General features: G+C 38.1%; 1 protein-coding gene across 6 annotated transcripts in view; it reads right to left on the reverse strand.

The window, feature by feature from the left end:
• Window positions 1–8,584: 8,584 nt before the first annotated feature.
• LOC133653691 (synaptotagmin-2-like) overlaps window positions 8,585–14,547 on the reverse strand; it is a 164,228-nt gene continuing 158,265 nt past the window's right edge. For all 6 annotated transcript variants that reach the window (XM_062053254.1, XM_062053259.1, XM_062053256.1 and 3 more), the window contains one exon: window positions 8,585–12,574. In XM_062053254.1, the coding sequence (XP_061909238.1) occupies window positions 12,359–12,574 (216 nt within the window). In that variant the 3' untranslated portion in view covers window positions 8,585–12,358. The remainder of the gene's footprint in view (window positions 12,575–14,547) is intronic.

The raw sequence follows: 14,547 nt of genomic DNA on the forward strand, positions 1-14,547 counted from the left end.
AACTTTACTTGCTAAAATAATGTAATTTATAGATTATTGTATTTTCTTATTTCCAATTCTCAAATCTCTAGCTCTACTTCAGATCTATATGTCAATATAATATTTTTTTGTTTGTTTGTTTGTTGTATGCCAGGGGTGTCAAACGTACGGCCCACGGGCCTGATAAGGCTGTTCTAAATGTGTCCACTAGATGTCGCAATAGCAATTATTTGTATCTTTGTAGCTGATGCTACATATGTAAAAAAAACAAAAAAACACATGATGTTAGTGCACCAGTTAAGGAAAATGAGCAAACTAGGGAATAAGCGGTAGAAAATGGATGGATGGATACATTAATAACATCCTGTAATTTGATTTGGATATTCTTTTTTTATCTTGATAGATTGAACATTAACACCAATAAGTTGAATGAAAGTATAAATAATGATAAATAAAGATAGAATACTATTAACCGCAAGATGTAAGTGTAAAAAACAACAACAACATTATGATTTGTACATTTTCAGAATGTGCTTGTTCTATTTTTAAACAAAGAAAACAATCTGAAGTTGTCTTTATTTTTAAAGGCCTACTGAAAGCCACTACTACCGACCACGCAGTCTGATAGTTTATATATCAATGATGAAATCTTAACATTGCAACACATGCCAATACGGCCGGGTTAACTTATAAAGTGACATTTAAAATTTCCCGGGAAATATCCGGCTGAAACGTTGCGGTATGATGACGTATGCGCGTGACGAAGTCAGAGTAACGGAAGTTATGGTACCCCGTAGAATCCTATACAAAAAGCTCTGTTTTCATTTCATAATTCCGCAATATTCTGGACATCTTTTACAATTTGTTTAATGAACAATGAAGGCTGCAAAGAAGACAGTTGTAGGTGGGATCGGTGTATTAGCAGCGGACTACAGCAACACAACCAGGAGGACTTTGTTGGAGAGCAGACGCGCTAGCCGCCGACCTCACCTTGACTTCCTACGTCTCCGGGCCGCCAAACGCATCGGGTGAAGTCCTTCGTCCTTCTGCCGATCGCTGGAACGCAGGTGAGCACGGGTGTTGATGAGCAGATGAGGGCTGGCTGGCGTAGGTGGAGAACTAATGTTTTTAGCATAGCTCTGTGCGGTCCGGTTGCTAAGTTGCTAAGTTAGCTTCAATGGCGTCGTTAGCACAGCATTGTTAACCTTCGCCAGCCTGGAAAGCATTAACCGTGTATTTACATGTCCACGGTTTAATAGTATTGTTGATTTTCTAGTCAGGGGTTTATTTTTTTTGTTTCTATATGCAGTTAAAGCACGATGCTATCACATTAGCTCGTAGCTAAAGCATTTCGCCGATGTATTGTCGTGGAGATAAAAGGCACTGAATGTCCATATCGCGTTCTCGACCCTCATTTTCAAGAGGATATAGTATCCGAGATGGTTTAAAATACAAATCTGTGATCTACAATAGAAAAAGGAGAGTGTGGAATCCAATGAGCCAGCTTGTACCTAAGTTACGGTCAGAGCGAAAAAAGATACGTCCATCACTGCCTCTCAAGTCCTTCACTGTAACGTTCCTCATCTACGAATCTTTCATCCTCGCTCAAATTAATGGGGTAATCGTCACTTTCTCGGTCCGAATCTCTCTCGCTCCATTGTAAACAATGGGGAATTGTGAGGAATACTAGCTTCTGTGACGTCACGCTACTTCCGGTACAGGCAAGGCTTTTTTTAATCAGCGAGCAAAAGTTGCGAACTTTATCGTCGATTTTCTCTACTAAATCCTTTCAGCAAAAATATGGCAATATCGCGAAATGATCAAGTATGACACATAGAATGGATCTGCTATTCCCGTTTAAATAAAAAAAAATCATTTCAGTAGGCCTTTAAGTTATCATGCTGTGATTTTACCAATCCGGCCCACTTGGGAGTAGATTTTTCTCCCATGGGGCCCCAGATCTAAAATTAGTTTGACACCCCTGCTGTATGCCCTTGTAGTCAAAGGAAACCCTATTTATGGAAACATTTCTCAAAATGCAATATTTTCCCCAAACATATTTTAAAGTAATTGGAGCCCTAAAGCATACTTGCCAACCCTCCCGTTTTTAGCGGGAGACTCCCGGTATTCAGCGCCTCTCCCGATAACCTCCCGGCAGAAATTTTCTCCCGACAAACTCCCGGTATTCAGCCGGAGCTGGAGGCCACGCCCCCTCCAGCTCAATGCGGACCTGAGTGGGGACAGCCTGTTCTCACGTCCGCTTTCCCACAATATAAACAGCTTGCCTGCCCAATGACGTCATAACATCTAGGGCTTTTAGAGAGTAGAGTGCACAACTGCGCACACAACAAGGAGACGAAGCAGAAGAATGAGGAAATTACAGCCATGGCGACGCCGTCGACGAGCAAGATGAAGAAATACGCTTGCAAGTTCCAAAACGAATGGAAACAAGAATTTCAGTTCATCCAGGACAGTTCGAAGGGGAAGGGGTATGTTGCCTGTAAATTTTGTAGAACAGACTTCTCCATTGAACACGGTGGCCGAAATGATACACTCATTCATGAACGGAGAAGTTAAACAGGACAATATTGCCATCTACTGGATAGCCACCGGAACACTGAAATTCAAGTATTTATTTTATTTATTTATTTATATATAGCTAGAATTCACTGAAAGTCAAGTATTTCATACATATATATGAAATAGTCGAGTTGGTGAATTCTAGCTGTAAATAACCACGCCCCCCCCCCCCCCCCCACCCCCCACCTCCCGCTATTGGAGGTCTCAAGGTTGGCAAGTATCCCTAAAGGGGTCAATAATTCATACCATTTATTATAACTCATTATTAATTTTTGAGCGATGACACAAACTGGGGAGATAAAAACAGTGCTTTGCATTTGAGCTAAAGCTAAAATTGGGTTGGTTTTTTTAGAAGACACTGGCTTAATGTACCAGACTTTCACTTTCATTCACAATTTTGTTGTCTACCTGTTCCTTTTTGGTGATGATTTAGCACACTTACCCTCAATAAATGTAAGTTGTTGTCAAAGGCGCTAACATTGGGGGAAGAGAAACAGAGTCATTTTGTTGTTATCCTGGTTAGCTATCCGGTCTGCGAGCTCTTATGCCCTTGTTAGCATCTTTCAACATGTTCTCACTCATGTGTTTCCATTCTAGTACATGGTCGCAAAATTTAGTAGGGTTGCCAACTCCCTGAAAAATAAATAAGACTGGCAGACTCGATTGATAGCCACTAGTAGCTTCTCGAGCTAACCTCAATGCTTCTTTTTTTCGAAATGACAAAATGTCACTGTGATAAAAAGTAATGAGGAGTCAGAAGACCAGAAACTAGGTGGAAAACTCTAGCTCAGGGTTGTCAAACTCATTTTCATTGAGGGCCACATTGTAGTTATATGGCTGCCCTCAGAGGGCCGCTTGTAACAACGAATGATATTTGAATTTGCCTATACATTTGATTATAAAACATTTTTACCTACACTGTAAAACAAATCTATATTTTTTACAGTAAAAAAAACTAGCAACTCAATCACCAGAATTGTACTATAATTGTACTATAATGTACAGTGTTTTTTGCAACATATGTAAATGGAAAAACTTTACCATTGTTTTTATTTTATTCTGGCAACTGAGCTGCCAATTTTTTTGCCTTAAAAAAATGGTGATACTGTTTTACCATTACCAGTAAAAATAACAACCTTAGATCTTACAGTAATAACACTGGCAGCTCAGTCGACAGAATTTCCCGTAAAAAAACAGTGGCAGTTTTTTTGATTTACAGTAATATGCTGAAAAAAAAAACATCAAACAAGTTTACAGTAAAATGTATTGTCATTTTTACAGTGTATAATTTGATGGATAACTTGCTGTTAAACCATAAGTCAAGCAGAAATGTAAATATTTTAACAAAATAAAATGTTTGGAAAGTTACTTTTTGCTATATTGGATAATATTCAAGTTTAAAATGTGTGCAATGTCATGCGGTACCTGCATTTTTTTCTGTTAAAATGGAAAGAACAAATACAATTAGTAAGAAAAGGTAAAGTACTTTATTGACACATATTATTTCCAGGCATTTGTGGGCCCTGTAAAATGTGGCGGGCCAGATCCGGCCCTCGAGCTTCGAGTTTGACATCTCTGCTCTAGCTAGCAGCTGTGACGGCTTTCAAACTGATGTAGAGCAAAGTGACAAAGGCAAAGCCATGGGGAATAAACAAAGATGCCAGAAAAGCGGAATGGTAATGAGTTTGATTAAAAGTCAATCACCAAAATGATTCCCCGAGCGTGGCCACCGCTGCTGCTCACTGCTCCCCTCACCTCCCAGGGGGTGGAACATGGGGAAGGGTCAAATGCAGAGGGTAATTTCACCACACCTAGCGTGTGTGTGACTATCAGTGGTACTTTAACTTGAACTTTAAAGATAAAGGGCATCGATTGGTTTAGCCCGTGGCAAACTATTGTCAATGGAATCCATTGACTTTTTATGGAATATTTTCGATTCTCATTGTAATACGGGACAAAGTGTGTCCCTTCTTAGCTAAATGCGGGACACGATTGTGTTGGCAACCATATATAGATAAAATATATCCAGGCACACTGCAAAAAGTCTGTGTTCAAAAACAAGAAAAAAAATACAAAAATTAGGGGTATTTTATTTGAACTAAGCAAAATTATCTGCCAATAGAACAAGAAAATCCAGCTTGTCAAGACTTTCCAAAACGAGTAAAATTAGCTAACCTCAATGAACCCAAAAATACCTTAAGATAAGTATATTTTCACAAATAACAAGTGCACTTTTCTTGGTAGAAAAAAAAAAGAGACCTTTTTGCTCAATATGTTGAAAAATATTCTTAAATTAAGTAAATGCTAGTGCCATTATCTTGACATAATGATATGCGCTTGGCATCATGATTTTTTTTTTCATGCTTGAAGTAACAAATTATTACTTTAAAAAAGTAGTTTTATACTTGTGAGTATTGATGACACAGCTTTGCAACAGTTGATATTCTAGTTTCAAGCATGTTTTACTCAATATAGGTCATACAATCTCAGCTACAAGCTGTAATATCTTACTGAGATCATTTAGGACCAAAACCCTTAAAACAAGTAAAACACTATCATAAAATCTGCTTAGTGAGAAGAATTATCTTATCAGACAAAAAATAAGCAAATATCACCATTATTTGAGATATTTCATCTTACTTAGATTTCAGTTTTTGCAGTGCAGAAACAAAAATGTTTTTTAAAAGTGTCTGTTGGTTGTATTTGCAGTCACTGTTAGCATGCTAGCAGTGCCACGAGATGTATACTGTATGGCTACATCCTGCTAAGTGTGAAGTATTTTTATTTATCCACATTGCTCATTAAATTGTAAAGCAATGAACCAGCTGTTGTTGTTTTTCCTGCGTGACACAAAGTAAACATTAGCATCCAGCTAACACGACACATCGGACACAGAACCATCATGGTATTTAAAAGCTCTTTATTTCCTATTTGTTTTTGTTTTTTGTACAGAACTGGTAACACATATGATAAATTTGTAATAAGTTATTTGGCTCCCTTGATAACGTTATAAGGATCCCCAACATTTGTCCACGTAAGAGTCAAGAGGAGTTTGTGAGCAACGTTTGTGTCCAGTCAAGGGCTAAAGCATGCGATCCACAGTAGGCACAAGTACTGACATGAACACGCGCACCACGACACCAGACACGAAGAACACAGCTAGAGGACACAACCTGACTGTCCTCCAATCCAATGCTTTCCAAGAGGATGGAGAAGAGAAAGTAAAGGGAAAAAGGGAGGGAAAAACAGTCTTGAGAACATCTGGAATGAAAGGTCAGGTAGAGGAATTTGGCAGTATACACTAAGTCCATGTTGTAAACATGAAGGCCAGCGTTCTTTATGCACAGCGGAAGCAGAATTTGGGGGAGGAACTCCATGCGCCGGAAGAATGACTACCGATGACACATTAAACGGAACAAAGACACAAAGATAAAGCCGACATTTAGGAGGATACAAACTGACGCACACAGAGGCTCTACATGTGAAGAATACATCAAGGAAAGGAAAAAAAAAAAAGGGATTGCACTTTTGCTCAAGAAAAGGACAAAAAGAAACAGTGAATGGTTTCCCTTTTTAAATCCCACAATTTGTTAAACAAAAAACGGTATATTCCAACTAAATGTGTGAGAAACATTTTTATATACCGTATTTTTCGGATTATAAATCGCTCCGGAGGATAAGTCGCACCGGCCGAAAATGCATAATAAAGAAGGAAAAAAACATATAAGTCGCATTTTTTGGGGACATTTTTCGCCAGTCCCTTACAAGTTTCTCGCTTACTCCAAACTTTCTTTCTGCTGCTCGATTGCCGTTTTCTGCCGCATATTTCACTACTTGCAGCTTGGAACCTGCAGTATATGATTTCCTTTTCGGTGCCATTTTTGTTCAGCCCTTCTCAGTTTTTATAAGTTACCGCCAATTTTAAAATGATCAATTTTCATAGGTACGGAAGTAGTAGCAGGTAGCATCTTTTTTTTCCACAATGCACTTCTGCCATGACCCGCCCCCGCCAAATTTTTATTGGTTGCTGTGCGACTATTGCTGATATACGCCTAGTCTCTTACGTAAATGAGATAAATAATATTATTTGATATTTTACGGTAATGTGTTAATAATTTCACACATAAGTCGCTCCAGAGTATAAATCAAACTATGAAAAAAAACTGTGATTTATAATCCGAAAAATACGGTAACCGTAATGAAGGATAGATTCAAACCCTCCTCACCACCACCCACCCCACCCCCACCCCCCACCCCCAAAGAGCATCAACAAGCGACTGTAAGTGAGTACAAATCTCTTTAATGTGCTTGTATTTGCTCAACCTTTTGCCTCCTAATCCTAAAATCATTTTGCTGCGCGTTGTTTTGGCTTGACAAATTCCCCAACTGCAGTGGAAACACGTTGAAATGTTCCATTATCTTTTGGACATTGGATTAGCACCACAAGCTAACAGTGGGTCAAGCTGAGCTATCTTGCTACTGCTTGCAATTTTGGCATTATTCGCATGATTTTCACTCAAACTGTTTTAGGATAACCTATTGCAAAGGGTGGCACAATAATAATCTTTTAAACTGGCCGTAAATAACACTTTACTGCTAGTGTGGTGTTAGCTAACCTAGGGCTGGGCGATATATGGAGTTTGTAAGATATATGGATATATTTTTAAACAAGATATGAATTAAGAAAATATTGTAATATTGATATAATTTATTTCACGTTAAAATGATGAGGTGGCAACTTGTCCAGGGTGTACACCGCCTTCCGCCCGAATGCAGCTGAGATAGGCTCCAGCACCCCCCGCGACCCCGAAAGGGACAAGCGGTAGAAAATGGATGGATGGATGACCAAACACAGCGTATTTTTTGCGTTCTTTGTTCTCCCCCCGCTTCCCACTCGCTACTAAACCACACCCCTTCCTCCTTCCAAGACGTGCAAGCACGTATAAGAACATCCATTGGTTGGTTGTTTACAGTGATGAGTCACGATTGGTTGAGATTAGGGCGAAACATCAGGGACAGGCCAATCAGAGGCAAGATAGGGCGGGTCATGGAACCAGGGAGGGAAGTCACAACAGACATCCCAAATGACGACGAGAGAGTCATAGCGGGCGGTTTATATGTTAAAAAAACTAGTGGAAGATGGCAGAGGGATTCTCTTCTTTGGATTTTTCTTTTAGCGATGTAGACAACGTCCAGGAAACCCACAATGCGTGTACTTGGCTACATTTGGACAAATGTACACGTCTGGAGAAAAGATTCATTGGAGTTGTTTACCATGTAAGCCCAAATCAAAACTGTTCTACAGTTGCCAAGCCGGGCATATTTCACACGAGAAATGCTGCCAAAAATGTATGCCGAAGTGAGGAAGATCATAGCCGCCCAATTAAGTCAAGTCACTTACTTGGCGCTAACCAGAACCGTACGTGTGTGACAGTCCATTACATCGTCAACTGGGAATTAAAAAGTGCCTGCCTGCAAATTTATTTTTTATCTGAGTTTGATACAATTTGTATTATTTGCTTAGTTATGTTATTTATTTTACATAGAAAGAATATTTTTCTATTTTATTTATGTTATGTAATTCTGTGCTACTTAAACAGTTTCTTTTCTGTGCTGTGAATGCTTGACTAACTGGGTTAATAAAAGTGTTTACACTACAGTTGTCATTCACTTCAATTTCAGTGAATATCGCTCAAAAACGAATATCTTTATATGTATACTTTCACTGGAAAATATATCGAGATATATATCGAATATCGAGTTTTAGTAAAAATATATCAAGGTATACTTTTTTGTCCATATCGCCCAGCCCTAAGCTCACCTATTCCTGCCAATGGAGATAACTGTGCTGCCAGTTCTAGACTTTTCTTTTGTTTAGTTTTTTTTAGCAATAATTGTTTGACATATAATCAGCCAAACTAAATTATGCCAAGCGGTTATTTGACCTGTTGCTGTGTCATTGTCTAATAATAAACTGCTAAGAAAACAGCAATTCATACACCATTAGCTGTGTTATACTATGCTATGCTAATATATGCTAAGCTACCACTATCATATCAGATATTTTATAAAAATGTAAACCCCAAATTCAAAACCCAATTCTGTTAGCTGTGTTCGTCAACATTAGGCTAACCTAAAAAGTTGATGGTTTGGTTGATAAATTGCACTCATCCCAAAAAAGCAAATCCCCCGCTGTTCACCAATATGGAAGGCATGGCATCACATTGATGATGAATATAATCAGATTTACAAAGGTAAAAATAAATAAATACACGCACACACACGTGCACACACACGCCCTAAGAAACTTTTTGGGATGCTCACATCTCTGTTAAATGAATCTCTACCACACCTCTCAACGCAATGACAAACTCTGGCCCGATAAAAATGATTTTTTTTTTCTTTTTTCTTACTGAATATCTACTCAGCTGAGCTATAAAGAGTTAGTGCTTGAGTTTTATGGCTTTAGTTTTAGCATTTATATTGTTTACACGTACAGTATTGTATAATAAAACAGTAGCAGAAATAGCTGCAAAGAGTTTAAGGTTGTTTAAAGTGGGAAACATTTAAAAGAGTAAACATAGTGTGGCGGGGAAAAAGGGATTCCAAGTCACTTGTGTTTACAGGAATGGTTTGTTATTTTGGCCCCGTTGGAGGGAGAAATGAGCCTGCTGACTTTCTCATGGATCAATCACTGGCACAACCACTACAATATGCCGATTGTTTCACTCTTATATTATTATAACAGATTGCAATGCAGGTTTTTTTTTAGGAAACTGTGTTGGAGACTTGGAGACCCTTGTTCCATACATAAAACTGCAGATCAACATATGTATGGCAGTACGGTTGAACATGACACAAAATAAATAGAATAATCGGACCACAAGGAGTCAAGATAGCAAGCATGCGGCTACATTTTCATCCTACATGAACTCACGCACGGTACTGGACGACACACTTGCTTAAGAATCTCAGGCGTTGGAAAGGTTCCTATAGGAATTAGCAGTAGTATTACTCTAACATCTGGATGACATTCTCTCCAATGACCCTCATGAAAAATAAATACACATTTCATTTAGAAAATATACAGTGCATCTTTTTTGTTTGTTGTTGTGTTAATAAAATGACAAATGACACCCATTTAAGTACACAAGATATTTTTGCTCCGTCTCTAAAACATGCTCTTATGTACAGTATTTTTGTATAAACATGCAGTATCAACGTGGATGAACTATGTATATAGGCAAAACTACACTAATGGGTTGCTCGATTGCTTCCATGTCGCCTTATTTTTTTTAGTGTTGTCAACACACACACGCACACACACAAAGAAAGAAAATAGTGAAACGTGTTAAAATTCCAAACATCATTTGATTCACATTGACTTAAAGGGGAACTACACTTTTTGGGGAATTTTGCCCATCATTCACAATCCTTATGTAAGACAAGCACACACGTTTTTCTTTATTTATGCCTTCTAACTCGGAAATAAATACGAACAAAAATCTGCTTACAATGGAGCCTGTAAAGCGCTTAAAAAAACATCCAAACACCTCTATCAAGGTTGTGTATACATGATATAAGTATATATGAAATGTAGTAACAGGCACATTCATAATAACATTTAATATTTACGTATTTTGATCATTTTAAGCATACCGCAACACATTAATTTCATACGTTCGCTTTTTCTTTCAACAATATCAATGATTATTACTCACTGCAGACTTCATGAGAGACAACAAACAAAATTAAACATCACTTACTTTACAATGTCTGCTGTCACTATGTCATATGTTCATATATTTCCTGTTTAAATAAAGAATAATCCTCACGAAGAAAAAAGGGCCATCTTTTCATGTCTTTCTCGCCATTACCGAGTTTTAATTGGATGCCAAAGTTGACCAACTTGTTGGGTTATGTCCTCATCCTTCTACTATAAAGGTGAGGGACAATATTAATGATCTAGAATAAGCTTCTACCAGCTCTGAGGCGACAAAGCAGCTCACCAGCCGATGATGTCCATATAGCAGCACAAGCTAGTGAGCTCTCTGCGATCACGTTGCCGCTATAAATAGTTTGTCTATGTTAGCGCTTATAATAACAATGTCACTAATACTTGGTTAATATTCAGGTCATGATATGTAAATGGAGTATTATTGGCATTTTTTGGATGTTTTTTTACAGGTATTTATGAGGACCTTCCATTGACTCCATTGTAAGCAAACTTTTATCTACGTTAATTTACGAGTTAGAACGCACTAGAAAAAATGTGTATGTCTTCTTGTCCCTCATAATGATTGTGAACGATTGGCAAAATTCCAAAAAACGTGCAGTTCCCCTTTAAACTCAGTCAACTGGTAGTTTTTGCTATGGGTTGATGTTTATCAATTAACCGATATTTAGTATTGATACTGTACATTTTGGTCTCTTATTATTACAGTGAACTAAACAAGTACAGAGCCAAAAAGCAGCACTGATGCCACAAAAAACATTTCAGCCCCCAAAATAAGAACAAAAACTAAATTAGTACAATTCACTTTAACTGTTTGATACAGTTGCAATTACCAGTTGCAATCCGCTGAAAAACACACAAAAATCTGAGGCAAGTAAAATAAAAAACACTCCATTAATTGCCACATAAATAACTATTGTAAAATCAATCGTTAAAGCTCTGTTTGAATGTAACATTTTGAGTTAAAGTGCTTGAGGAATGAATTTGTTTTGAATAAAACAAGGGAAAACATGTGATAGAAAGGACGTGACAAATGAAGAGAACAACACCACGAAGCGGAAGGCGTCCCTGGTAGTTGAGAATTGCTTATTCTGATACTTGGAAGGCTTGTCTCCTTTATGACTGTAAGACGTGTGTGTGGAGTCCATGACTAATGGCAGTAGCACTGAACAATTGGGACAAAGAGGTGGTGGACGGCAGGCGGTCACCGGCACCGTGTAAAATATCACATCATTGATGGCTGGAGTCAGTCTGTCGGATATTCCCTTGATTTGATGCTTCGCACAGTCAAGGACACACAATAACACAAAGTCTCCTTCATCCCTCAAACTTAAGAGAAAAAAAAGAAGCCCTCTGTGGCCAACTACTCTGTTTTGAGCCAAACAACTCTTGTAGAACAAAAGGCGTGGGGTCTCCTCTCAGTATTCCTGAGACGATGGGCGAAAGGTGAACTAATCGAAAAGGCAGTGTGTCTTGTGGGTAACTGGATATGTGCCTACCACTATTCGCTACCCAACTCTAGGAATGTACTAACAAAATGGTCGAGTAAGATAAGTGGCAGGTGTGGAGCGCGGTGCATGAACACCCAAGGAATGGACCTGCTTGTGTTATTCCTCTATTATATGGCAGTATAAAGCATTTTATTATTAAGCACTATTCTAAGCAGACTGTGTCACTAAGGGTAGAGGGTTACAATATCAATGAATGGATGTTTAATCCCCTTTTTCACCAGATTGCTGTTTAGCGCTCTAACTGTTCTTTTCTAGTCGACGCTGCACTCTCAGTAACAGAACTACAACCTCAATACAAAAATAGATCTAAAGGAAATCAACAAAGTATCTGTTCATCCTGTAACTTGTCGTCTTTTTTTTTTCAATGACATGATTTTATATAACATGATGCTTTTTTTTTAGCTCTATTTGACATCATGTATGGATCTTTTGAAAGATGGCAGGGCAGTGGGCGAGATGTACATTTGGGTCCGGAATATACATAGACATGTGGGACCTGCAGGAATGATGGGAAAACGTGTGGGTAGTTGGGGGACAGCGTGGGGCAGGGGGTTTACTTCTTAGCAGCCAGGGCCGCGAGGGCACCATCCACCTCCTCCTCGGGCTGCAGTGGATGCCACTGGGCGATGGGACGTCGTGGGTTGGCCAACATGTCGGACCAGTGTTTCAGCCCTGCACCGGTGGACTTGCTGCCTACCCAGATCTTCCCGATGGCATCGTTCTTGCCGATCTTGTCGTAATCCAGCACTGTGATTACAGCTTGGATTTTCTAGTAAATGAAGGACAATACATTACTACCAAGGCCAAAAATAGCTGTGTGCCAGCCTACCAATCAGTACGTAGACCAGTGGTTCTTAACCTGGGTTCGATCGAACCCTTGGGGTTCGGTGAGTCGGGCTCAGGGGTTCGGCGGAGGTCAAGACACACCCGACTCATCGTGTAAATAAAAACTTCTCCCTATCGGTGTATTACGGATACGGCAACAGCAGAAGTCACACTGATTTGCAGGTGTGTAATTTGTTGTGAGTTTATACTGTGTTGGTTTTGTTCTTTGAACAAGGTGATGTTCATACACGGTTCATTTTGTGCACCTGTAAAAAAACATGGTAACACTTTAGTATTGGGAACATATTCACCATTAATTAGTTGCTTATTAACATGCAACTTAGTAACATGATGGCTCTTAACTAGTCATTATTAAGTACTTTTTAATGCCTTATTCGGCATATAACCCTAACCCTCTAACCCTGGCCCTAACCCTCTAACCCTAACCCTAACCCCCAAATAACTCTAAATTAAGTCTTTGTTACTTAGAATATGTTCCCCATACTAAAGTGTTACCAAAAACATATAACTTTGTCTTGAATTTGAAAAAAAAACATTTTATTTTTCACTAAAGAAGGGTTCGGTGAATGCGCATATGAAACTGGTGGGGTTCGGTACCTCCAACAAGGTTAAGAACCACTGACCAAGACGATTAATAACCTAACCATTACTTTCCTATGCATACCTTCCTAAAGCCTTCCAACTTACATACATACCTATACCTAACACTGTTTCCTTTCTTCCACAATTTTCTAAAATCATTGTAAAAATTATTTAACAACTGATTGGACAAATTCGGAAATAAACATAGAACGGTACACAGAGCTAACATTTCAAAACGAGGGAATTATTGTAATTTCTGGACTATTACTTGCTACTTTTTCGCAAGCTTTATAAACTGTCGTTTATACAAAGGTGCAGCTAATCTATGGATTTGTCTTTGTTAACGGCTAAATTATGGAATGGATTAAGCAAATCAATCAAACAATGTACTAGAATGATCCAATTTAAGAAACTTTTCAAACTCAAAGCATTTACAAAGTACGGGGAAGTAGAATCCTGATAAACATATTGAACCTTATTCAAAATATAAAAAATTATAATTAATCTCATAAAGGACTAATAAAGACGTAAATGACGTTTCTGTTTTGTTTGATCATCCGTTTTACTGACGCATTACAGGCATCAATAACAAGATCTGATAGCTCAGTTACAGCTCATGTTATTCTATTCTGTGTTATATGTGTTTTATGTTGCACGATTGCACCAAGTAAAATTCCTAGTTTGTGACCCCGTTCTCAAACAATGGCAATAAAAACTGTTGTGATTCTGATTCTCATTCTGATCGTTTGGAAACAATTAAGGTATGTAAATAAACATTTACAACATCTTTCTATATAAATATTTAATTTCACAAAGTACTGGCATATATTTGCAGTTTATAGTCCGGTGTTGCTAAGGTATAAAAAAATATTTTTCCTTAAAAATGTTTTGGGTGTGGCTTATATACCGGTGCGGTTTATAGTCCAGAAATTATGGTAATCAAAATAAATGAGAAAATTGTCAATGCAATAAATACATCATGGACAATCAGAAGCTGCAGTGTTTATGGATTTAACAAAAGCATTTGACACAATTATTCATAATTAATTAAGAAATTAGAATGGCATGACATCAGAGTATTAGTCTTAAACTAAGTAAAAAGCTATTTAACCAAGAGGAAGCAATATGTTAAGTGAGGCGAACATTTATTTACAACTTCAAATTAAGGCTGTCAAATGTAATGCATTAACTAATGTGATTAATCACAAAAATATCGCAATAATCATGTGTAAATGCATCTACAGTACCTCCTTTACCTTAGAGGCGGATGGATACTTTAAAGGCGGTGTGGGTTGTTATGTGGTCGGTGATCAG

Source organism: Entelurus aequoreus, linkage group LG07 (assembly GCF_033978785.1).
Source record: "Entelurus aequoreus isolate RoL-2023_Sb linkage group LG07, RoL_Eaeq_v1.1, whole genome shotgun sequence".
Lineage (NCBI taxonomy): Eukaryota > Metazoa > Chordata > Actinopteri > Syngnathiformes > Syngnathidae > Entelurus > Entelurus aequoreus.